Source organism: Ceratotherium simum, chromosome 12 (assembly GCF_057802395.1).
Source record: "Ceratotherium simum simum isolate JZ-2026a chromosome 12, ASM5780239v1, whole genome shotgun sequence".
NCBI classification, from domain to species: domain Eukaryota; kingdom Metazoa; phylum Chordata; class Mammalia; order Perissodactyla; family Rhinocerotidae; genus Ceratotherium; species Ceratotherium simum.
The window spans coordinates 17,382,036-17,409,297 of NC_141911.1; the positions used below are offsets into that span (position 1 = coordinate 17,382,036).

Below are 27,262 nucleotides of genomic sequence, written 5' to 3' on the forward strand. Positions count from 1 at the left end.
GTTTTAACTGCCGTTATGCACCAAATTGTGTCTCCCTCAATATTTATATGTTGAAGCCCTAACTCCCAATGTGACTTGTTTGGAAATAGAGCCTTTAAAAAGGTAATTAAATTTATACAAGGCTGTTAGGATGGGGCCCTAATTCAATATGACTGGTGTCCTTATAAGAAAAGGAAGAAACACCAGGGATGCCCACACACAGAGAAAAGGCCACATGAGGACACAGTGAGAAGGCAGCCATCTTCAAGCCAAGGAGAGTGGCCTTGGGAGAGACCCAACTGCTGCCACCTTGAGCTTGGACTTCTAGCCTCCAGAACTGTGAGAAAATAAATTTCTGCTGTTTAAGCCACTCCGTCTGTGGTATTTTATTATGGCAGCCCCAGCAGACTAATACAGCTGCTAAGTTTTGGGATAACTTGTCACACAACAAAAGATAATAATATACTTTCCCACCCCACCCCACAATAAACACACACATTTTCCTTCTCCATTCACTTCTCAAAACCAGCTCAACAGTCTAGCCCCAAAGTATGAAAATTAGGAACATCAGCAAAATTTCTTTGAACAAATTTGGTGTTCTGAAGCTTGATTCCTTCACAGATTATGGAAAAGGCTCTGTGATAAATCTGTCAAGTGAGGAACAAGTTTTCCCACTGTGACCTCTAAGTTTTAAGTGAAAGTAGTAGAGAATAACAATTAGCTACGTGTGTGACTCTGTTTGATTTCAGACTGTAAGCTGACCAAGACCATAAGAGGAAGATGAGAGGAAAAGAAGCTTCTATTTCTAACCCAGCGAAGAACTTCTGTCCATGAGAAACAACCACCACCTTCTCTCTGCTTTCCTCAGCAGCTTGTACCTACCTCTGCGATGGACGTCGATTTACAAGACCCCCAGCAAACAAATACTTGTTCATCCAGAGCAGTGACTTGTCTCAGTTATATTGTTAAATTTATTACAGTTCCTAGCACAGAGTAAGCAATCAGTAAATGTTTAGAGAATGTTTAAATCCAGAAAATCTGTCCTCTTTAATTCTATCTTCTGGCAGTCCTAAGCCAAGTCTTTAAAAAGGCAGCACTGAGCCATGAACCTTGCTCACTTATCTTATCCCCTCAGGAGAAATCCTTCTGCTGTTACTCCTGACAAATTCAAAGTCCAGTCTGTTTGATTTCTCTGGCAATCAATTTTATCTTCACCTTTCAACTTCTGATTGTCACGTAAGCTCTCCCTAACTTAACCCTTGCCTGTGTCTTTCCCACCACCAAGGCCATTTTCTAGACACAACTCTCAGCTCTCTTGCATTCCATTAGCCTGCCCTGATGGCCACTTCTCTGCCTCTCTACCTGGCCTAAATCATCACCCACCTTATAATCAGTCAGCACCCTCAACCGTCTCACCTATCCAACTCCAGGGCAGGCCAAATAGAAGACTCAGGAAGCTGTTTAAAGTTGAGAACCTGCATCTTATGACTTGATGGTCTTAAGTCTCTTTAGTTTTTGGTTCCTTGAATTTTGTTACCACTGATTGGAAAGGGGGAAAAAATTAGTTGGGCATATTTTTAATATCTGCATATAGTAATTACTACAAGAATCACAAACCTGTGCATGAATGTGGTTGCAAAGGCTCATCTTTAGTGTTTTCCTTAGCCAGAACTCAAACTCCTTTCACCAATAGGTTTCTACTACCAAAGGAAATAAGTTTAAGCTTGTGTTAAGTATCTGAGGGAATTACACAAATTAGAGCCAAAAAGGAAGCTCAAGTCACCAGTAACATTAATATTTCTAGTTACATTTCATAATTAACTTTGGTCTATACCTTATTTAGATGTACTCAGAGCTTTTTCAGCTAATTTCTAGAAACACTCAGGGGTAACCTTTTTTAAAATACGCGATCTCAAAAAGATCCTTAATTGCATACATGAATTAACTAAGGACACAATTTCCCTTAAAAGTCAGCAAATAGTTTCTCTAGCCAAAAACATTTGGAGGCTGAGTCCTTGAGGTTTGCTAAAAGCATTGTTACTACTCATAATAATGGCTAACATTTATTAAGGACTTTTACAATGTGCAGGCCACTGTGCTGATGAGCTTAACATAGATTCTCTCATTTAATCCTGCTGACAGCCCTGTGAGAAAACTGATGCACAGAAAGATTAAGTAATTCCTCCCAAGACACCCAGCTGGTAAATCATCAAGTGGGATTTAAACCACTTGAAGTCTCTGAACCAGAATTCAATTGCCTCTTGGGTTTCTAACAGCTTTCTGTTACTTAGCTGCTGGCATAAAGATTTCACTGGGTTATCTCATCCTTTTGTTGTCAGGACCTAGATAAGAGCAGAAGGGTTTCCTTGGCCAATCCATTTATGTCTAGAAGAGAGCCATTTGGCAGCGTGTCACTACTCATCCAGGAAGTACTCAATAAATGTTCTGAATGAATCCAGTTTGGAACTTGTTAAAAATAAATGACACTTTATACTCACTTAAGAATAACAAAAGAGAGATTATCTCAACATTTTCTCTCATTAACTGCTCACATGGCCTGTGCATTCCATTTTGGTGATTCAAGAAGAAATCACAAGAGAAAAATGGGGGGAGAGGGGCATGTCTGTAAGAAAAGAGGGCAAGGTGCTAGATCCAAAGAGATGAATCTCTTTGGATGTACATTTCCAACCTAAGTCCATAATGAATAGTCAGAAAATCCACGGGGAGGCAAGACACTAAAATTTGAAGAGACCTCAGAGTGCTTCTTCAAAAATTTGTATCAACATTCCACCCTCACTCTAAAATGCTCAGATCTTGGAGAAAGTGACGTTGGGCTTCATCTGGGTCGCCTTGGTGACTTCCCAAGATAGTGCCTATAGTTATATTCATGAAAGGACAGTACTTGACAGAGCAGTGGTCGGATCCGAGGGGGGAAACGCGCTGCCTGCGTCGCCAGAGGAGGCCAGGTAGCCAGCCCCCAGCGCAGGAGCGCGCTGTGGCGCGCCTGGCTCGATGGGGTTTAGGGAGCCGGCTGCAGTGGACTACAGCAGCCGCCAGATGGTACTCAAGGATTGGGATCGCGAGGACTTCCGGGCCCCTCCACTAGCTGCTGGGCAAGAGTCAAGGCCAGCGCTTAGGCCAGCCGGGACGCTTTCTAGCTGCAACTCCCCGCTGCGAGGTCCAGAGTCCCCGCTTCTAATTGCTTCTGGCACCGGCGCAGGGCTGCAAGTGCCTCGCGGCCGGCCCTCACCCCGCCCACCCCGCGTGCAAAGGGCCATGACCCGGGGCGAGGGGGCGCGCCCGGCCGCGGTCATAGGCTGCGGCGCGGGGCGGGAGGGGGCGCGGGCTCGGGAGAGCCCGCGGACCCTCCCTCTGAGGCTGGACTTTGCCAGTCTTGCTACGCGTGCCAGGCCCGTTCAAGATCCAGAGACCGAGCGCAGCCTCCAGGCCGGGAGTTTCAGCGGCGCTCTCCCGGGACTGCGCGCGGAAACCCAGGGGCAGCGGGGGGACAGCTAAGGTGGCTTTTCAAGACTTAGGAGGCAGTCCCTGACGCGGCTGTTTGATTTTTCCAGTTTTCAACTACTGAAGAAGGTGCTTGGTGCTTGGGTATCAGAGACATGAATTACTCACGGTTCCTCACGACGACGAGCGCAGCAAGAGAGCCTTCTCCCATCCGACTCCTGTGTGAGTCCTGGGGCTGGCGCTCCCCTTCCCGGGCTGGGGGTTTCCTCCCAGCGCCTCTAAGTGCGGCGCCTACTCTCACCGCCTGGTTGCATTCATTCATTCAATTGTGAAAGCTCCCTGTGATCCTGGCTCTGCGTGCAGACGTAAACCAGGCATAGTCCTTGTTCTCACAGAACTCGGGCTGGAACGGAAGGCGGGGAATTGGGTATCTCTGCTTGACTGTAGTGGGAGCAGCAATAGAGAGGCACGGGCTGTTGTATCCATGGAAGAGAGAGGGCGTGCTCTCTAGAAAGGCTCTTCTGGGACGATGAGTGGGGGTTAGGCACACTGCGCAGAGGTGTATGGAGCGGGGATGGCCTGGTAAATGGGAGAGACGGGGTGAGCCATGAAGCTTGACAGGCAGGTAGGGGCTAAATGGAGGAGGGTTTCTGTTACTGTGGTCCTTTGCTTGACTTCCTGATCACTCTGCCTTGTTAGTTGGACATATCTGTTCCTTATTCCTCCACCAGAGAGGTAGGTCGAGAAAAAGTTATTTTATATGTTTATTTTAGACTAGCATTGTATCACTAGATATTGTTAGACTTGACAGTTTTATTGACTATAATGTAACATACTGAACTATCTCTGTTTCTGAAAGTCTTCAACGAAAGTATTTCTTCTTCTCTTCCATATTTATTGTAGCTGAGCTATTGGGAAAGGTGCCCAAATCGGTCATCTCCTTGGCTCCTGGAGCACCAAATCCGAACATGTTTCCTTTTAAGACCGCTGCTATCACCGTAGAAAATGGCGAGACCATCCAATTTGATGAAGAGATGATGAAGAGAGCACTTCAGTATTCCGCAAGTGCTGGGTAGTTATCAATAGTTGGTTCATTTTCATGAGAAATATTCTAAGGCTCAGTGATTGTGTCTTTTGTAACTGCATATTCGACAGGTAGCAAGGTTAGGGGAAGAGTTTTCAAAGAATAATTAAGAACAAGAGGGATATTGAATGTGTCACACTCCTTAGTAACTGCTTCTCAACCTTAAATGACTGGGCAAGTCAGAGAAACCTCCTAGAAGGAAGTACCATTGGAGCTGAGACTGGAAAAAATGAGACAGCTAGGTGAAGAAGTAGGTTAGGAGAAAAGGGGAAAAGGATGATCCAGGAATCAGTAATTTTAAGTCCCAGGGCAATTTTCTAATAATTATGTTCCCTTAATAGTTTCAGGCAGCTATTTGTCCTCAGTTCAGATGTCTTTAATTTCTTAAAAGGAAGCTGGAACACATACCTTAAGACTTTCCTTAGCTGGTCTTCCAATGATAAAGGATAATTTATGGAGTGTTTATAAGTTATTCTTTACTAAAGCCTTCTTTGGGGGCCAGCCTGGTGGCGTAGTGGTTAAGTTAGTGCACTCTGCTTCAGTGGCCCAGTGTTCGCAGGTTCAGATCCCGGGCACAGACCTAGGCACCGCTTATCAAGCCATGCTGTGGCAGGCGTCCCACATATAAAATAGAGGAAGATGGACACGGATGTTAGCCCAGGGCCAAACTTCTTCAGTAAAAAGAGGAGGATTGGTAACAGATGTTAGCTCAGGGCTAATCTTCTGCACCAAAAAAATCAATAAAATAAAGCCTTCTTTGTTCTGTGATTGAAAAGTACATTGAAATATAATACATGTTATTATGATTACATAAGACAAAGAACTTGTTAAGCCTGAACTTCTAGGCGGCCTATGGAAATTTTCCTAAAGAGAACAAAGAATCAATCATGCAGTAAATGCTCTAGTGTAAAAGAAAGAGTGTAGGCTTTGGAATACGAAAGATACAGGTTCAAACCTCAGCTTATTTAATCACTGGCTGATTGACTTTATGTGAATTTCTTAATCTCTAAGTCTGTTGCCTTGTTTTTTAAATACGGATATTAATATTGGCAAAAAGCATTTAAGGATTTTTTAATTGAATGTATAAAGTGCCTGGTATAAAGCTACCATTTAATTCCTGTCTACTATTATGATTTTGACTACTATAAATTTAAAAATACATTTTATGCTTTAGAATCCCAGAGCTGTTGTCCTGGCTGAAGCAATTACAAATAAAATTGCATAATCCTCCCACCATCAATTATCCAGCCAGCCAAGGACAAATGGACCTATGTGTCACATCTGGCTGCCAAGACGGTATTTGTAAGGTAAGACTGAAAAGAAAGGGTACCCCACATTAAGAATCAAATATGTTTGCAAATACAGTCATCTCTCGCTTAACCACAAGAGGCTCATGTTTTGTGAGTTACCGGTAGTCTGTCTTGTCTTTACTTAGAATTATAAACAGGGAACTTAAAGACATTCACCAACTTGATTTTCCTTAAACATGGATCATGTGGTCAAATGACCCAGAGCTATGAGTCATTAAAACAAGATTCCCGGGCCGGCCCCGTGGCTTGGCGGTTGAGTGCGCGCGCTCCGCTGCTAGCAGCCCGGGTTCAGATCCCGGGCGCGCACCGCTTCTCGGGCCATGCTGAGGCCGCATCCCACATACAGCAACTAGAAGGATGTGCAGCTATGACATACAACTATCTACTGGGGCTTGGGGGGGGCAAATAAATAAAATCTTTAAAAAAAAAAAAAAAAAAAAAACAACAAGATTCCCATTAAGGGAGTACTCAACTCCTACCAGACACTTAGGGAGCACTGCTTAATTTCATCTTGTTCAAAGATTCAGGTTACATTTTGATGTATGCCTGTAGTTATGAAATTTCAATATGATTTTCAAATTCTTTAGAGGGCATATCCTGATACTCCTGAAATGAAATGTAATTCCTTTGCATGTCTGCTTATGTAATCATCTGTGCTCACCACTGATTGTGCCTTGTGTCTCTCTTGGCTCTGCTTCTCTATATCTATGTATATGTCTGTATCTCTGACTTCTCTCTAGGTTCTCATGTTCTCTCTCTCTTTATCTCTCAATTATTCCATCTGCCTCTCTCCTGGGTTCCAGGAACTCCACAGGTGTAACCACCACTCAGGGGTCCCCAAAATAAAGAGACTGCACCTATGGTTCTCAGTTTCATCTGTTTGTTTCTTTTCTTTTTCATGGATAATTAGTCCTGGATAAAGATTCTCTATATTCAGTCTTCACATCTAAATTAAAATATGACTCTTATTTATCTTAAACCAAAGTAGCTTTGTTTTTCTTTTTTATGTAATTGTGAAAGCTGTAATCTGGTTAGCTTTAATGAATTTAATTTAAATTATTATTTCAGAATAATGTATTGAAGTAATAAGAATCTTTGTAATTTTTCCTTCCTCTTTTTGTATTTAATTAGGAAAAATAAAAGGATTAGCTACCATTTGAGTGTTTGCTTGAAGAGAAACATTTGTGATTCCATAGACTAATATGAAAAAAAATTTTTTAATGAAATTCTTTTCTTAGGAAGGTATACCATGAACTTTTTTTCAAGAAGGATGCTCAAGACAGTTTCTTCTTTATCTGTCACAACATCAGTTATATCAAAGAAGGAACATAGCATAGATGGCCAAATACATCAATAACTCACTTACTGATAGACATGCTTACTACAGAGGCATTAGTGGGAATTTCATTTAATATTTCTTCTACTTTGGTCTCCAAGGTGGATATTTTAGGTGCCTGTGTTTCTGTCTACAGCTATTAAACAGTGCTGCCAGATACTAAACAGCCCTCCCTTTTCATTTAGGATATTTGACATTCTCATATCCCCTAATTGACATCAAAAATGTATGTAATTAGGTTTTTAGTTGGTCTATTGATAATGCACATGCCACCCAGGTAATTTGTTTGGTCCTAGGAGGTCCTGTAAAGCCCCAATCAGTTAGAAACTTTTCAGGGGAGGATACTGTTTGTCAGAAAATGCCAAAAGCTCATAAGGAAAAGGTAAATGGAACATCCTATGCAAATCAGGAAACAAAAGTCAAATCTTCCATCTCAATCGATAATGGCCATACTGTTTGCCATGAGATGTAGGTTGTGAAAATGATAGGAAGGAGAGGCTTGATCTGGGAATCGTGAAACATCACAGGTAATAAAGGATTATTCTGTGACTTATGTAAGATTTAGTCATCATAGACCCCTTTGATTTCGGCTGGAAAAATCTATTGTCTCCTCTTTTGATGTCAGTAGGCATAATATTGTCCGTAAAATCTCCTAAGATTTGTCAAGCTTTGTCTTAGTTGACCTCTAAATATCCTTTAACATTGTTGACCTCCCTATTATTTTTGAAACACTCTCCTCCTCTGGGTCTCTCAGCACCATATTGGGCAGCTCTCCTCCGGCCCACTTGCCCTGCTTCCTTCACAGTGTCCTCCTCTACACAGCCATTATTTACTGGAGTTCCTCAAGGCTCAGTGCTTGAACCTCTTCTCCCCTTAATCTGTGTACTCTCCCTGGGTACCTCCCTTCACACCCATGTGATCAATGATATGCGAGTAACTTCCCAGCTCCTTCCAAACCATCTGTCCACCTGACACCATCACAGGATGTTTCAAAGGCACCTCAAAGCAAAACACACTCATCATCTTCTCCCTCAGAAATGGACAACTTTTGGGTTCTGTTTTTCAGTGAACGGCAGCACTCCCACCATCTATTTAGTTCCATAGCCAGAAATCTAGGAGTTAGTTGACACCTCTTCTTCCTCACTCCCCCGTAGTCCATAATTATGTTCTGTTGGTTTTGATTTCCTAAATACCTCTCAGTTCTCCTCTCCAATTTCTTCATCATCACCATGTTCAGACTTCCCTTATCTGTCCCCAGGACTGCAGCAAAAACTTCCCAAATAATCCTAAAAACTTCCCAAACTTTTCCACATGTATTCTCACTCCTCTTTTATTCTTTCACATTGCAGCCAGAATGATCTTCTCAAAATGCTTGTCTGATAATGTGACTCCCTTTCCCACCCCGTACTTAAAATTCTTACTGGCCTCACTTGGCCCAAATGCCTACATCGTATAGTCTCTGCCCACTTCTTCTGATCTCACTCCACTCTCCTCTTTACACTCTGCTTCAAGCCACAGAATTCTTTCTGTTTCTCAAAATGTACCTATTGTTACCCCCTACACCAACTCATCACTTCCTCAAGGAAGCCTTCCTTGAATGTCCTGAAATCCCTGAACACCCAAGTCCTCCTACAATGAGCTCTTATAACATTGTGCATCTATACTTAATAGCATTCATCACTGTTTGTAAGTATATATTTATTTGAGTAATTATTTGATTAGTGTCTAGCTTTCCCAGTGAACTAGTAGCTCCATAAGGGTCAGAACCATGTCATTATGCTCATCATTTTATCTCTGTACCTTACACAGGTCTGGCTTATAGTAAATATTTAATAAATTTTCAAAGAAGGAATAAATGAATTTTAGGAGCCAAACCAGTTATGTTATTGTTCATCTTACTCTAGAACAGAGGTTGGCAAACTATGGTTTGAGAGCGAAATCCAGCCCTCATCTGATTTTGTAAATAGAGTTTTATTGGAACTCAGCCACATCTATTGGTTTACATATTGTCTATAGCTGCTTTCTCACTGTAGAGGCAAAGATGAGTACAGTCATGTGCCACATAACTACCATTTCCATCAATGACAGACCTCATATTCAATAGTGGTCCCATAAGATTAATACCACATGGTCTAGGTGTGTAGTAGGCTATACCATCCAGGTTTGTGTAACTACAGTTTATGATGTTCACACATGACAAAATTGCCTAATGACACATTTCTCAGAATGTATCCCCATCATTAAGAGATGCAACAGCAGTACTATAGCCCACAAAATATGTCCCATCTGGCACTTTACAGAAAATTTGGCAACTCCTACTCTAGAATCCTTGTGAGCTCAAACTTAAAAAAAGGGGGTTCTAAGAATGAAAACAATGCTATCCAAGCTAACCTATGCTTCTTTTGTTAGGTATTTGAAATGACCATTAATCCTGGAGATAATATCCTCCTAAATGAACCTGTTTATTCAGGAACACTTCAAGCTGTGAGTATACATTTTTACAAAAGGCAACTCCCTTTCTTATAACTAAAAAGAAACCATTGTACCTTTATAATTACCTGTCCACTGAAAAATAAAATAGCATCTTTCATCTGTAAACAGGAGAATCTTAAATGATATATGCAAAATATGTTAAATGTACCCTCTGCTTTATACATTTCTTTTTACAAAATCTAGATGTATAGGTGCTAAAATTAAGTTGTACAAAATCATGTCCAGTTTTCTTAATATTTCACTTGAAATGTGACTTGGTTTACAGAGACTTATTTTTTTGTTACCATCTTTTATTACCATATGCCTAGTATAATCATGTTATATGTCAATTTAATATAACTGTAAACCAATATAGTATAATTAGGACTTTCACCCCGGTGTTAAATTAATGAGACTATAATCTCCAGAATGAGGAAGCTGATCATCTGGCTCTGCTGTGCACTGGTCAGAACACACCACTGAAAATTAGGTTTGTTTGGGGCCCAATTCTTTAGGATAGTTATATACACAAACTGGAGCACAATCAGACAAGAGTAATCGGAGTGAATAGGGAATGAGAAACCACACCATATGATGAATGGTTATGGAAACTGTGCTGTTTTCCCCAAAAAGAGAAGACTCAACAGAGACATGAGAATTGTCCTCAAATGTATAAATGTCAGCCATGGAACAGAGGAATTGGATTTATTTGCCCATTCCCTTAGGTGGATAGAATTAGAACAAAAGGGTAGAAACTACAGGGAAGCAATTTCAACTCAGTATGAGGACTTTCTAACCATCAGCCTTACCTGACTCCCTAAGGAGGTAGAGCATTGCCCATCATTGCAGGTGCTCAAAGTTACTCTCAACTGCCACCAACCACAAATGTTGTGAAAGTAATTCTAGCTTAGAGTAGAAGAATTGAATCAGATGATCTCTATTGATTCTAACTTCATGGATCCTCTTTTTTTTTTCAAATTTAATATTATCTTGGTAAGAATCAACATATAAAGCAATTAGCTAGTCTTAATGAAAGGTATATTTTCTCAACACTCCTAAATAGGGATAAAATTGATATTATAGAAATTGCTTTTTCCAATGAAAAATCTGAAAAGGAAATTAAGAAAACAATTCCATTTATAATAGCATCCAAAAGAATAAAATACTAGGAATAAATCTAACACAGGAGGTGAAAGACTTATATACTAAAAGCTACAAAACATTGCTGAAATAAATTAAAGAAGATCCAAACAAATGGAATGATATCACCTATTCATGGACTGGAAAACAATACTGTTAATATGTCAATACTATCAGAGCAATTTACAGATTCAACACAAAATTCCAATAGCTTTTTTGCAGAAATAGAAAAGCCAGTCTTCAAATCCATATCGGATTGGAAGGGGCCCAAATAGCCAAAACCATCTTGCAAAAGAAGAATAAAGTTGGAGGACTCCCACTTCCCAATTTCAAAACCAACTTCAAAGCTACAGTATTCAAAACAGTGTGGTACTGGCATAAGGATAGACATATGGACTAACGGAATAGAATTGAGAGTTGGAAATAAACCCATGCATCTGTGGCCAACTGACTTGAAGAAGGGTACCAAAACCGTTCAATAGGGAAAGCATAATAGACTCTTCAACAAACAGTGCTAGGACAATTGGATTTCCACATGCAAAAGAAAGAAATTAGACCCTTACCTCACATCATATAAAAAGTTAACTCAAAATGGATCAAAGACCTAAATGTAAGAGCTAAAACTAGAAACTCTTAAAAGAAAACATAAAGGCAAATCTTCATGACCTTGGATTTGGCACTAAATTCTTAGATATGACACCAAAAACACAAGCAATAACAACAAAAAAAATAGGTAAATTGGACTTCATCAAAAATTAAAAACTAGTGCATCAAGGGACATTATGAAGAAAGTGAAAAGACAACCTACAAAATGGGAGAAAATATTTCCAAATCATATGTCCAATAAGGGCTTAATATCCATAATATATAAAGACCTCCTACAACTCAACAACAAAAAGACAAACAACCTAATTAAAAAATGGACAAAGGACTTGAATAGACATTTCTCCAAAAAACATATACAAATGGCCAATAAGCACACAAAAAGATGCTCAACATCATTCATCATAACAGAATTGCAAATTAAAAAAGTGGTGTGATACTACTTCACACCTATTAGGATGGCTATTATACAAAAATGTAAAATAGCAAGTATTGGTGAATATGTGGAGAAATTGGAACCCTTGAAATGTAAAATGGCACACGTACTGTGGAAAACAGTTTGTCAGTTCCCCAAAAAATTAAACATGGAATTACCATGTGACTCATCAATTCCACTCCTAGGCTATAGCCAAAAAGAACTGAAAACTGGAGCTCAAACAGATACTTGTACGCAAATGTTCATTGCAGCATTATTCACAATGGCCAAAAGATGGAAGCAACCCAAGTGTACATTAACGGGTGAATGGATTAAAAAAGTGTGGTGTTTACATACAATAGAATATTATTCAGCCATTAGAAAGAGACAAAGTTATAATATATGCTACAACATGGATGAACCTTGAAAACAGGCCAACTCAAAAAATCCAATCACAAAAGGACAAATATTTTATTAATCCACTTATATGAAATATTTAGAATAGGCAAATTCATAGACACAGAAAGTAGATTAGAGGTTAGGGCCTGGGGGTAGAGGGGAATGGGGAGTTACCGCTTAATGAGTACAGAGTTTCTGTTTGGGGTGATGAAGATGTTTTGGAAATCGATAGCAATGAATACACACATTGTAAATGTAATTAATGCCACTGAATTGTACACTTAAAAATGGCTAAAATGGCAAATTATTTTTAGATATCTATTTACCACAGTAAAAAAGCTAAAGTAAAATAATTGCTTTTTCTTAATGATTGGATAGTAATTATTAACTATTTTCCTAAACTCCTAAGACTTAAGATTACATAATGCCTATAAATAAAACCAGAGTCTACATAAACAGCATGCATGCACACACTCACAAATGTTTTCACATCCGCAAACAGAAACCGTGTGCCAAACTATGAGGAAATATGCTAATAAGCAATATGTCTATTTCATGGGCCAATACTGATTTGTTTAATTCATGATAGATGAGCTTTTTAAGTTTAAGAACTTTTAAATATGTAGGGTCTGGATTATTCCCACTTAGTGCGTAAGTCTACATTTGACTGCTAAAAGTTAGAGTGTTTGCTTATCCTTTGAAATTTTTTTCTGAGGACCTCACTCAATTATTGTTATTTCTTAAGTTCCAATTTTTTTTTCTTTATGTTCATCCATGAATGAGATTCCACAAGATTTTTATAAAACTATGTCTATAAGCAAGGCCACTACTTGTTGGTTCAGCCTTAGCAATTGGTAAAATATTGAAATACTTCCTCATGGCTTGGTGAGCTGCTGCCCTGATCCTCCTCAGTGCCCCATCACCACCCTGGCTTCCTCATCCTCTCTCTTAGGACCACCCTGAACCTCCCATGAAACAGAGTTAATACCATATCATGGCAGGGGCCCTCCAGGCCTCCATTCCAGCCTGCTGCCGTATCTGATGTGTCCATGCTATGCCTCTTGTTAAATATTTTGAATATCACCTCTGCTTGCAACTGTTTTATGTATTAGCATAACACATGCTTTATATGATTGATTTACTTTGTCAAAAAACATTCATTAATAAACACCTACTTTATGAACCAGTTCTAATTATAATTTTAAAGATAATTTAGTCAGAAGAGGCTAGGTCATGCTGTATAACGAATGACCCCACTATCTCAGTGGCTTACAACTACAAAGACCTATTTCTCTCTCTATGTCATCTTCATCCCAAGTCCCAAGTTGCCAGAAGCAGCCTCTAGCTGAAACATTGCCAGTCTTAAAGCAGAGGCAAAAGAAAAATAGAGAAAACAAGTGGGATTTTAAAGCCATTTGGAAGGAACACGCACCACTTCTGCTCACAATTTATTGGCCAGAGCAACACACGTGGCCAAGCCTGACATACATGAGTACAGAAGTATAATCCTTCCTCTGGGAATTGACGGGATATTTTTGAACAATAATGGAATCTACCCCAGGGCACGATAGAATTAGAATATACAACCTCAACCCTCTGGAGCACAGAGCTGAGTGCAGGTTTATACGTTTAAGGGTATAAATGATAAGATTCTCAGTTAGTATAAGAACCAATGGCACTTATATTTTGCAATCATGTCTGAACTTTGGGCTTTTTTTTTTTCTGTGTGCTCCACAGCTGAAACCACTGGGCTGCAACATTATTAACGTTCCCGGTGATGAATATGGGATTATTCCAGACTGCCTTAGAGAAATACTTTCCAAATGGAAACCAGAAGATTCAAAGGACCCCAAGAAAAACACCCCCAAATTTCTTTATACTGTCCCCAATGGCAATAACCCTACTGGAAACTCATTAACAACTAACCGCAAAAAGGAAATCTATGAGGTATTTTAAAAAAATGTGTTACATGGCTATATTCTTGTTTCTCTTTGACTTTTTAGAAGAGTACTGTGCAAGTTCCCTTTCTTATTAGCCTCTTGCTTTCAAGGAAGATAATTTTTAATAAAAGGAAGTTGTCTATGCCAAGGGTCTTAATTTAAACATAAGAAATTACTACATCCTTTGTTAACTATGAGATTTTTCTTTCCCTTTAATTGATATTTTCAAGAAAATATCATTCTTGGCCTGATGTTAAATTTTATGAGGTTATTTAATATTTGACCCAAAGTTTGGTTTTAATTATTTTATAGTTGTATTTTCAATTTGTCTCTTCTCTTTCTTACTCCTTGTCATTTCAGGTTACAAAGAAATTCTTTAAAAATAAGAGGCATGTTCCTTTTGTAAAGTCTCTTGTAGGTACCTGACTACGATGCCTAAGCTTTCCATCACAAACATTTTTTAAAAGTATCAAACACATATTGAGCTATACAGAAATCTTTGAAAAATAAGAGAAATGTGCCTTTGTAAAGTCCATTTTATGTACCTGTGTTCCCTAGCCTTTCACTAAAAATAGCTTTTTAAAATAAGTACCAAACTCATGTTAATCCACATAGAATTTAATCACGTGCAATGGAATCATAAGAAATATTTCAAATAGTTCCTGAATATGTGTATATATATGTATTGAAAACATTGTCTTAATCTTATTTTTCACACACGCCTAGGCTCTGCCCTGAGTTCTCTTCTTATTTATACACTCCCCCTAGACAGCCTCATCCAGTTCTATGGCTGTAAATTCCACTCGATAATGGAAATGCCTCTCCCCTGAACTCCAGACTTCTATATCCAACTTCTCTGTCCAACTTCTGTATCCAACATCCAACATAAATGTCTAATAGGCATTTCAAACTTAACGTGGCCAAATAGAACTCTTGATTTTTATCCAGCCACATCCCAAACCTCCAATCCACAACCCCTCACATTCTCCATCTCCATAAATACTGCCACTATGAACAATTACATTTTATTCCTCTCTTTCCCTTCTCTCCTCCCCCCAACACCCTACATCCCATGTATTCCGTGAACTCTACCAACAAATTTATCCAAATCCATCCGTTTCTCTCCACTATCATTACTATCACCATCTTCTCAGACACCCCCTTCCCTCCCTGGTCTGCTACAACTACGGTTTCCTCACTGGACCCCTCCTGCCCTGTACTCTTGATCTCTAACCATTCATTCGTCACACAGCAGCTACACATGTCCTTCTCCTGCTGAAATGTAAATGTAAAGCCAGTCTCATGGTCCTCCTGTTTATAATCCTCCAGTGGCTTCCCCTTTGCAGTTAAAATAAAATCCAAATTCCTTTATCTGCCTTGCAAAGCTATGTGACCTGGTCATCTATCATCTCTTATCATCCTCTTGCTGCAGCCCCACTGGCCTTCTTTTTAGCCCTTAAACATGCCAAGTTTTTTTCTCACCCAACGGCCTTTGCTCTTGCTTATCCCTCAATCTAGAATCGTCTTCCCTGATATTTGCACGACTGGCTCCTTCTTGTCATTCTGAGCTCTCATGTTATCTTGTCAGGAAGGGCTTCCCAGTGATAGAAACTGAAATAGCTACCCTGTCACTCTCTCTCTCTCAAACATCACCCTGTTTAATGTTCTGCCTAGCCCTTAGAATCCCCTCATCTAATATTTCTGTTCATTATCCATTGGTTTATGCATGTTCTGTCTTTCCCACTAGAATGTAAGTTCCATGAGGACAAGAGCCTTAGTGCCTTGTTTTTCTCTTTGTCTTCATTGTCTAGACAATAGAACTTCAAGTCAATAGCTTCTTGAATGAATGAGTACAAGGAATTATGATTCCAAATGATTTTAATTTTATATAGTGCTTAAGAAATAAATATATTACTTTAACTTTTTTTAGCTCGCTAGAAAATATGATTTCCTCATAATAGAAGATGATCCTTATTATTTTATCCAGTTCAACAAGGTAAGTGACGATGTGAACGTATTTCACAGTTAGAAGATAAATTATTGTAAGGAATTGTATTGCATTTGATTTTAGTCTGGCTGTTATTCCACTTTTACACTGAAATTAAGTAAATTATTGTTAATTTGCTACCACTTCACTTTTAGTCTTTCAGTTTTATCTTGGAATTAGCACTTTTCATTTCTGATATTACTGCTTTTTCCAGAAATTATTTACCTTTAATATAGTAGTTGACTCTCTGTACCATGCATTTGTGCAAACAGAGTGAGTCAGGGTTAATGGTCTTCTTCAACTCCAAATCCTGGTTCATAGCTCCTTAAACATCATACCAGAGATGAGAAATGGGTTTCGTCTTGGGTGTCAACTTCAGTCTCTTGGTAGTGGCTTCCTGGAATGATGTCTGAGAAGGATTTGGAAGCATTGTTCAAGCTGAAAGAGAAAGACAGCTGTGCTCAATTAGTGATATCCATTATGGATATAGGACAAGGTGTTACCGGCAGCATGCCACCTATTTGCCACCCCTGTCTTTTAGGTCCTGGATCTTACCTGCAGAATAATGGGTTTTTATTTTATTCCTTCTCATTATACATGTACACCACTTTTCATGATCACTGTCTCCTAATAGACAGTAGTAGTGGTACAGACTCCCACTGCCTGATTCCTCAAAATCAAACCCTATCTTTATTTGCTCTCAGGGCTGCAAAGAATGTGTATTTGGATTTGGTTCCCCCTTTAAATCCATTGGAAAGAAACACAAACTTTTGATTTTTCTATATAGTTTGGCCAAGTATCATGTCTGCCTGCTGACCCCCACCCTCAGCATGACCACGGCCCCCTTTTCTTGTATGCATCTATTTTTGAAGTCCGTATTGAAGTCAATATTTCACATCAACTAAATTTCTCATCTTCATTCTCATCCTTTTTTTTTATCTTTCTAGTTGTTCTAAGGATCAGTATTCTCTCTCTAAACAATCCTGAATGCCACTGGCCCTCTTTGTTTTGATCTTATCCAAATTAGTTTTTCTTGAATCCTTCCTCTAAATCTATCTGTTAATCCTGGATTTCAACACTTGGGGCAAGGAAGGCCTATTTGAGGTTTCCCTAAATTCATAATAATGGCGTCTTGAGCAAATGAGTAAACCCTTGTGTGTGTTTTTGGCAGACAAGGCATGAAGACAGGCAGATACTAATAAAAGAACGTGCATCTCTGTTTCTTACTCCATTTTAAAGAGTTAAGATCAAGGTAACAGTTGGTTGTGCTACTGTGATTCGAATCCATGCCCTCTCTATTCTCTACATGAAGTGATTATACAGTCACTAACAGAGTTCTCAAAGCAACAGTATTTTTTTTTCCATTTCAAGTCCTGGACACCAACTTTTCTTTCCATGGACGTTGATGGGCGTGTCATCAGAGCTGACTCTTTTTCAAAAGTCCTTTCCTCTGGGTAAGGCCCTGTGTCTCTAACTTAGACTAGATCTAAAAGAGATAGAGACTGTACCTCAGTATCTTTTAGTCCAAACAATTCCTCTCATTTAAGATGCTTGTGTTCCACTTACCTTAAAACACCAGTTTAATTGTTAATATGAATATAGGCCTTTTCTCTCTATTCGTCTCCAGTAGTCAAAAGAACTTGGCCGTTAATCTCAAGTTGTAGATGGACAGGTCGGGTTTTTGGTTTTATATATGAAAGAGCCCATTTAGAAATACTTGGTAAGACTTGCGTTACATTTTAAATGTACACTTAAATTTAAATTTGTATTTTAAACAAGAAGTAGTTAGTTTTATTAGAATGTTTTAATTGTCTAGGCCCATTTGCCCCCAGGCCCCAACTCTCTTCCTAATGAAATCAGTAAAGTGACTTGTATTAATTGTTAACACAGCATTGGTGTTGTTCCTTTTCTCTTTTTTGTGTAGGTTGAGAGTAGGGTTTATAACTGGTCCAAAACCCTTGATAGAGAGAATTGTGTTACACACGCAAGTTTCATCATTGCACACTGGCACTTTTGCACAGGTAAGGACAATTTAAGAAATAAGAATTTTTTTTTTAATCAAGTAAGATAGAAAATAGATGTTGGCAAGTAAGATCAAGTTAAGGTGGCAGGGAGGGAAATCATTGATATTGAATCTCTAGTTCCAATATGGACTGAATTATAAAACCAGACACTGAAGATGTTTACTCTAAAAGACAAATGAGAATTGAATTAACCTGGTGTTATTCTGTGGCATACACCAAACTTCTTGAGTGTCAGGCTACCTTATTCATCTTGTGTCCACAGCATCTAGCCCAGGAACTCCATAAAAACTATTGAACTGAGCAGAATGGAACTGGACTTGGTGAAGCCATATGACTTGAGCTTCATTGTCTTGGAATCTACAATGAGAACAAGAATTACAAACCTGTCTAGTGACTCACTGTTTGCTTTCATTGCACATGTGCTAACCTTTCCTAAAGACACTAGGTGGAATGTATTTTAATTAATTCTGGAGAATGTATAAATTTCCTCACAAGCTTTGAGAAATTAATGGATCCATCCCAAATGCAATCTTGAGAATCAAGACAGAATTGCTACCTAACAACTTAAAATGCATAGAAAAGTTTATTTAGAATAGCACATTTGTTAGATTTTGTACATTCCATTAAGAGTAGATATCCTCATGTTTTATCAAGTTGAGGACTTTTTCCATATTTTTATATGTGTTATCAACAAAACTTCACTATCCATTTATAACATTTAGAACTTTCATTTTAGATAGAATAATCTCCAAATATATTATATAACTTTATATATCTACCATATATTTTTTATATTTAGAGAGGCAGTACAATATGGTAATTAATGGCATGGATCTGGAGCTAGACAGTCTGACTTGAATCAAGGCTCTGTGACTAGTTGTGTGACCTTGAGAAAGTTAACTTAACCCTTGTACCTCTGTTTCCTCATGAGTAAAATAGAAATAATAACCTGCCTAATAAGGTTATTATGAAGATTAAATTAGCTAAAATATATTAACATATTACAAAAGTTTCTGCCACATAGCAAGTACTATGTAAATATTTTTTCTTTTTATTGTTATTAATTAATGTTTATTATAAATCACAGACTATATAAAGCTTGTTTCAGCTTGTTCTATTTCCTTATGGTGGTTTACACATAATCAAGAGTGATTTGCTTTTACGTTTGGCAAAAAACACATTTTAGAGGATGAACCATGACATCTGTTATTGTCCTTTCTCTTTTAGATTTTGATATTACAGCTTCTGCACCAATGGGGAGAAGAGGGCTTCCTGGCTCATGTAGAGAGGTATTTTAGGTTCCATATTTTACATACAAGTAGACTTTGCTTTACTAATTTTCATTTTTGAATTGTTCCACAATAAAGGAAAAAAGACAATGGTAAAAAGTCTACCATCAGACAGCTCGAATAAATATGCTCTATTCCCTTATCAAGCATTCAACATTTGAGTCAAGATAGAAAACAGATTTTTAACAACTGGACTCCAGAGCCTTTTAGTTTCTGCAATAAATGAATAAACACATGCTTTTTGTTGTTTTTTTCTTCTAGGGTTACTGAGTTCTATAGGAAGCAGAAGGATGCGGTGTTGGCAGCTGCAGACAAGTGGTTAAGTGGTGAGTGGAACGTACACCCTGTCCGGTGATGAGCAGTAGCAGCTGTATGAGTGGGTGATAGACACTGCATAGGATTGTTAATAATCCCAGGGGAAAGAAACAAGGGTCTAGGAGTATTCTTGTCAAGAAAATGTTACCCTATAAATCATCTCAGAAGTAACAGTCTGCAAACCCTTGCACAATTGTACCCATCTCTACTTTACTGTGTGCTGCAAAGAATTTGTGGTTAAAAAAAAAAGAAAGAAAAATTAGTCTAAAAATCAACCAGCAATAACTTCCTTAAAGCTAAATAACATCTATACCCAAAAGGTTTTACAGTTATTTCAAAATTTTGCTCCAAATAAAAGAGGAATTGTCAAACAACATCCTCCTTTTCTAACCAGGCTGTATAAAGACAAATAGTGCAATCTAAGGCGGATTTCTCACTACAGATTATTTGCCTTCTAATCATTAACCTCATTTATGTGTCTAATATTATCTATTGCTAATTTGCTTGCAGGATCATTTAGATTTAATTTTTCTATTAAGGGAGAAAGTCCAAATGGATTACATGGCTTTAATTATATCATTAAAAGTTCCTTTGGTATGAATGATAGTAAACAAAAAATATCAGTTCCTTATTTCTGTCATATCTTGTTCCCTATAAAATCTTGGTAAAAACAAAATATCATCTTTTTTATAAGAGTACTATTCTACTACTTTGTATAGTGGAGTTGAAGAAAAGGTTTTAATCAAGAGTACATTTTTTTAAAAAAGATAATTAAAATCAAAACAATTATCCTTCCTTCTTGATTTCTCTATCCTAATACTCAATGAAATATAAAGCCTACAAGCACACCTGGAGTTCTTGAATTTTAAGTACTTCTTTTCATAATTAATTACATCTTGATAAAAACTCTAATCCATTGGACTTCTAAAGTATTACATAAATCATGGGATTTATTGAAACACTGGAAGAATCTAGAAAGAGTTGAAGAATCCTCTTCTAAAATTGAAAGCCATATTTGTCTTAAGTCTGATTCTAACTAAGGGAGGTAGACATAGGCACTCGATCGATTTCTTGCACTTCCCTAAGACTGAAATTGTAAATATACACACGTCTCCCTCCCTCCCTCGTACCCTCTCACTCACTCACTTTTTGAAATAAAACTCAGAACATCAACTTTCAGGACTCTTAAAATTATATCTATATCTATAGATATAGATATAAAATATATAAATATAATTTTATGATATATTATATCTATATAGATATAAATAGATATAATATAAAATTATATCTATATATAGATGTAATTTTAGAGTATATAGATAGCAGTAGCAGATATATATAGATATAATTTTAAGAGTATATAGATATAGATATATAGATATATAGTTTTTTTTTTTTTTTTTGGTGAGGAAGATTAGCCCTGAGCTAACATCTGTTGCCAATCTTCCACTTTTTTGCTGAGGAAGATTGGCCCTGGGCTAACATCCGTGCCCATCTTCCTCCATTTTTTATATATGGAACGCCCACCACAGCATGGCTTGATGAGCGGTGCGTATGTCCACGCCTGGGATCCGAACCTGCGAATCCTGGGCCACTGAAGCGGAGCACGTGAACTTAACCACTACGCCACTGGGCTGGCTCCTTAAGGTTATATTTTTTAAAAATGGTATTACTGAAGGAACTTTTTTGGAACTACTAGTTTACAGTTACTGCAATTATGTCATTAAGCATTAATCAAAAATTCCTTTGGGAGATATTTATTCTCTTCTTTTGTTCGTAGGTTTGGCAGAATGGCATGTTCCTACTGCTGGAATGTTTTTATGGGTTAAAGTCAAGGGCATTAATGATGTAAAACATCTGATGGAAGAAAAAGCCCTTAAGAAAGAGGTAAAACAGGAGGAAAAGTTATACTTTTTCTTTAAAGTAATTTCTTAAATAAAAATGGCAAGAGATGTTTATCATTGCCCACCACCCCAACTCATGTTTTAATATCAGATATGTTATCTCATTAAAATCACGATCGATTTTGGGGTTACGTAATTATTCTTCTGGTCTAAATTAATGGAAATTGAGTCATTCATCTCAGCTACTGATGGGCTTAGTGGCTAAGAGCACAGTGTCTGCACCATACTCCTTGGATTTGAATCCCAGCTCCACCCCTTACTGGATGTGTGGCTTTGAGTAAGTTACCCTCGCTGTTTTGTTTTGTTTTTTGTGAGGAAGATTGACCCTGGGCTAACATCCGTGCCCACCTTCCTCTCCTTTACATGTGGGACTCCTGCCACAGTATGGCTTGATAAGTGGTGCGTGGGTCCACGCCTGGGATCCAAACCCGCGAACCCTGGGCTGCTGAAGTGGAGGGCGCAAACCAAACCACTACACCACTGGGCCGGCCTCACCCAGGCTGAATTTTCTCTGTAAAATAGAGATAAGAATCCCTCCCTTATAGGGTTGCTATGATGAGTTATTATGCAATTACTTAATAGTATAAAGCACTTAGACTAACACCTGGCACATAGTAACTGCTCACTAAATATTAGCCATTAGTATTTAAAATAGAAGGATTTTTTTTCCTGATTATGAAAGTAAAGAATACTTGTGGTAGCAAAATTGGAAAATGCATAAAAGTATAATGAATATTTTTTAAATAGCCCATAATTTCACCACCCAGATTGTGTGACGATTTGTGGTATATTTTCTTGAAGAGCTTGTATATACCTGGTATTTTAGCTGTGCAATTATTTTGCATGGTTAAAATGGCACAGAAAAGTTTGTATCCTGCTTTTTTCACTTAAAATTAGCCCAAGAGGATTTCTTCTAGGGTATTTTTTTCCTTTTGTACTTATATCATAAGTCTACCTAGATTTCTTTCAGGGGCATTGATTAAGCTGAGAAATCTAAAGATTTTTTTGTGTAGCTTTCCAATTTACCAAATAAATTATCCTTTCTCTATTGATTGATACCTTTATCATGTCTGTCAGTCATTGGTAAACACTAAGATCTGTTTCTAGGATCACTTTTGTCTTGAAGCAATAAGTACAAAAGAATAGATTGTGTTGATGTTGGCAAAGCACAATACTTATCCATAAGAGACTAGGTGGTCTAGAGGTTAGACCTGGAAACTGACTGGCTAGACCACAGTGCTAGCTCCACTTCCCTGGGAAAGTCACTCATCCCCTCTAACCTTCTCACCTGAGGGCAGGACTCATGTTTTATTACTTGTTCTAATCCTACTAACAGCACATAGTAGGTACTTAATAAAAACTGACTTATTTCAAAGAAATACATTTTAGTATAATAAATCAATTTAATACTTTCTCTGCTTTTCTATCAATGCCATTATCATCAAAAACATTTGATAAGTGGCTATTTGTACGTATCTCTGAGCTAGGTGCTAAGGATATAGGCTTCAGATTTTATTGTAGTTCTCTGAGTCCTCTTCATTCATCCCATATATCCTGTTGCATCTATCTTTACTTTTTCCAAATAATCTCCAACTTTATCACCACTGCCTTAGCCCAGATTTTGGTCTTCTTGCAAAGAGATTATTACCACTCTCTTCCTCTCTTACAGCAACTTGCTTCTAGCACATCCCCAAACTTTTCCACTATATTGGGAGAAATGATTTTCATTTTAATGTTAATCAGGACACAGAAACCCATCTTCTGCCTTGAAATCTTCTCCCCAGAGTACCCCAAATCACTTCACTCCCAACTCACCTTATCTTAGCAGACAGTACCCAGATTTATACCATGCATCAACAAGCAGTTACTTAATGCTTTTGAATATCATGATTATACTAGATAACAAAGACTATAACATAATCCAAGTTTATTTCTGACCCACATAAAATTTTCAAAGATGTGATCTGTAGGCAACTCTACACCAAGCAGTCGTTCAGAGACTCTAGTTCCTTCCATCTTCTTCCTCTTCAATCTTCAACACATAGATTCCACAATGGCTACAAAATGGAAAGAGCATGGTGGATTACATATGGGAAGATTTTTGTGGGCCAGGACTTAGAAGTCCGCATACATGACTTCACATCCTTTGGCTAGCATTCAGTCATGTGGTCACATACAACTAGAAAGAGGCTGGGAATAGAATATATTTGTATGCCCAGGAAGCAGAGGAAATGTACTTTGCAACAGTGAGCTGTCTGCCACAGTAGTCATCAAGAATAGCAGTCATTCCCACTAGTCCACCTTGACACACTTACCTAACATTGTTATTCCTTCACTTTATGTATTAAATTTATCTTCTTTCAGTTCTTTGAGGGGGCCAATTTTCTTCCCATCTCAGGGCCTTTACAATCTGTATCTTCCCCCTAAAATACTCTTCCCCTACTTTCTGCTTGGTCAACACCTACTTATCTTTCAGGTCCCAGCTTAAAAGTCACTTCCAAATTTGATATCTTAAAAATGGTATCTCATTGTTTGAACTTACATGACTTTTCTAGTTAGTTTAAACATTTATTCATGTTTATTACAATTTCTATTTTTTTTGTAAGCTGCCCTTTCCCCAGTAAAGCTAGAATTAGTGTTTTTCTTCTCAATTTCTGTGCATTCTTCATATATGGAGAAGAGGTAGCATTTGCCATATTTATTGTAAACATTTTTCCAGTTTCTATGCTTTGTTTTGTTTATTGTATGACAATACAGAATTTTCATAGAAATCGATTTTTCCCTTGTGATTTCTTTAATTGCTTTTAAACTTTAAAAGTCCTTCCCCACTCTGAGATTAGATTTACCTATTTTTTTCTTAGTTTTTCTTTAATGGTAATTCACTTATTTTCCACAAACTCTCTTAGGTATTAGTAGTTCCTGGAAATGCTTTCTACACTGATAATTCAGCTCCTAGCCCTTACTTTAGAGTGTCCTTCTCACTGGCTTCTCCAGAACAGATGGATGTGGTGAGTACAATATTCTCTTCACAGTAACACTAGATTTGGTGCATGTGTTCATTTTGTAAGTTACAACATTATTTAATGTCTCCTTGGGTTTCTGAAAAACAAATATTTGTTAAAAAGTCATGAATTACCACTAAAAGATACGTGTTAATGGTAGCAAATAGACAAATGCATGAGACCAAGTTGGAGGTAAATTTTATTGTTTTCACGAATAGTTTGCAGACCTACTGAACAGTGTTAGTAGGATTACCAACATGTTATGAAGAAACCTCTTTCCTTCCTTCATGGAATTAACAGGAGCCAAAAGTACAAATTCTTGATAGGCATTAGTCTCTTTCTCTGAAGAAAAATTATCAGCAAGGGTCAAATAGAATAATATTCTTAAAATAATCACATAATCTAGGTTTAACCAAAAATAACAAAAAGCAAAGAAGTAAGTTCCTAAGGACGATGTGCCTGGGAAGCCAAACAGAAAAGCCATAAATTGAACAATGCCATTAACCTTGAAAAGAGTTTATACTTATTCTGGCAGGTGGATAGTTTCTTGGTGTGTTCTCTATTTCCTGCTTTCTCATGTCATTCAATGTGCTTTTCATAAGCTCTCTCTGCTTTTATACTTGAATAGAGTTGGACAATTAAAACTATAGAATACATATGCAGGTGAGAAATTATGTGAAAAAATAAAGTAATTTGTGTTATGTGGAAAACAGAAAATGATGGTCTTGAGGGCTATAAGAATAAAAAAAAAAAAATCCTGGGAATCTGATATGCTTATATCTGCACATACTACTAATGGACATTGATGGCATCTGACCCAGATAAAGCTGATGTTAAACTTGACTTTTAATTGCTTTATTTCAACCTAAGATGGATACTCTTTGTTTGAATTTTTAAAGTTAAAACAGACTTTTCCTGAGTAGCATCCTAATTTCATTCATTCTTATCTCGTTTCTATTTTAGGCTTTCGAGAGATTAGCCCGAGTTATAAAAGAATCTTTATGAAGTCATCAAACTCTTCATAGTACTTATGGATTTTTCAGATAAATTATTTTTATGTTTTAGCAGGAAGAAATGATCATTGGTGTTAGACTTACAGAATAGATTTCATCAAATGTCATGTCTGCAGTAATTTAACTAGACAACTTTTAAAGTACCCTTAAATCCATCAGATTGCTAAAATATATTTGTAATCCACTTAGACCTTTTGATAAATTTTCAACCTACAAAAAATTATTTTTATCCTGGATTTTATTATAAAGAACTCTGTAGTTGCTTAATAATTTCCCATAAATTTTCTTTGAAATTAACATTTTACAGTAAATTATTTTGAAAGTGTAAGAAAATAAAGTTCAATGTAGTATACAATGTGAGCTTTTTCTGTTTTCAGGAAAATTTAATGAGAGCTTCTTGCAAAAATTGTTAGAATTTGGCAGTTATAAGTAATTTTCAGTAAGAGCACCATAGACATTATGGTATGCCACAGAAATCCCTGTAAAATAAAATTCTGAAATTAAACACACCTAAAGGCATCAGACCTATTAATTCTAAGTAAGGAGGGGAATTAAGAGACTTAGAAAATTTGCTACGTTGTATTTTCATAATACTACACAATTTATAAAAACACATTCTTATTAGTTATGTAATATAAATCTACACCCCTTTGAGGTACTTAGGATATACTTTTTTAATGGTTTTTCTCTCTCACGTTGTCAGATCTTTATTTTTCCCATCAGATTATTAAAGTAAAATATGCTCATCGTAAAATTTTCAAACAATCCAGGAAGCATAAGGAATAAAGTAAAAGCCACTTGCTATCTGATCACCCAGTGATAACTGCTGTCAGCATTTGTCATCCAACCTTTTAGATGTTTTTCTATGCATATACATGTAATACAGAAAAGAACAGGATCTCATTATGACAATGTATCATAAATATCCTGTATTAGTTTTCGATTACTGTGTAACAAATTACCATAGTGTTCCAAGATCCAGTAATTGTAAACTTATAAGTTCCTTTCAAGAATTAGGAAGTTTAGGGGCCGGCCCAGTGGCACAGCTGTTGGGTTCTCCCACTCTGCTTCGGTGGCCTGGGGTTCGCCGGTTCGGATCCTGGGCACAGACCTGCTCACTGCTCATCAAGCCATGCTGAGGTGGCATCCCAGATAGAAGAGCTACAACTCTACAACTATGATACACAACTATGTCCTGGGGCTTTGGGGAGAAAAAAGAAAAAGAGGAAGATTGGCAACAGATGTTAGTGCAGGGCCAATCTTCCTCAAAAAAAAAAAAAAAAGAATTAGGACGTTTAGGGGGCTTGCCCCGTGGCATAGTGGTTAAGTTCACACATTCCGCTTTGGTGGCCCAGGATTCGCCAGTTTGGATCCTGGGCACGGACATACATACCACTCATCAAGCCATGCTGAGGCAGCGTCCCACACATAGAAGAATTAGAAGGACCTACAACTAGGATATACAACTAGGTACTGGGGCTTTGGGGAGAAAAATGAAAAAGAGGAAAGATTGGCAACAGATGTTAGCTCAGGGCCAATCTTCCTCAAAAAAAAAAAAGAATTAGGAAGTTTATGCCATTGTCAT

General features: G+C 37.7%; 2 protein-coding genes across 4 annotated transcripts in view; one reads left to right on the plus strand and one right to left on the minus strand.

Annotated features, from left to right (window-relative positions):
• The first annotated feature begins 3,353 nt into the window (after positions 1 to 3,353).
• On the plus strand, positions 3,354 to 26,000 carry AADAT (aminoadipate aminotransferase). Its single transcript, XM_014789881.2, has 13 exons — positions 3,354 to 3,663; positions 4,345 to 4,513; positions 5,700 to 5,832; positions 9,581 to 9,655; positions 13,938 to 14,147; positions 16,071 to 16,136; positions 17,499 to 17,581; positions 18,052 to 18,148; positions 19,379 to 19,440; positions 19,702 to 19,766; positions 21,539 to 21,645; positions 24,569 to 24,670; positions 25,628 to 26,000. The coding sequence occupies exons 1-13, from the start codon at positions 3,597 to 3,599 to the stop codon at positions 25,667 to 25,669; spliced, it is 1,278 nt and encodes a 425-aa protein (XP_014645367.2). The 5' UTR covers positions 3,354 to 3,596; the 3' UTR covers positions 25,670 to 26,000.
• Positions 23,590 to 27,262, minus strand: part of LOC147915788 (uncharacterized) — a 32,092-nt gene continuing 28,419 nt past the window's right edge. For all 3 annotated transcript variants that reach the window (XR_015553781.1, XR_015553782.1, XM_087437428.1), the window contains exons 4-5: positions 24,626 to 24,761; positions 23,590 to 23,719 (exon numbers count right to left, since the gene is read on the minus strand). Coding sequence is in view for 1 of the 3 variants with exons in the window: in XM_087437428.1 (XP_087293554.1) it covers positions 24,627 to 24,761 (135 nt within the window). In the remaining 2 variants the exon portion in view is untranslated. The remainder of the gene's footprint in view (positions 23,720 to 24,625; positions 24,762 to 27,262) is intronic.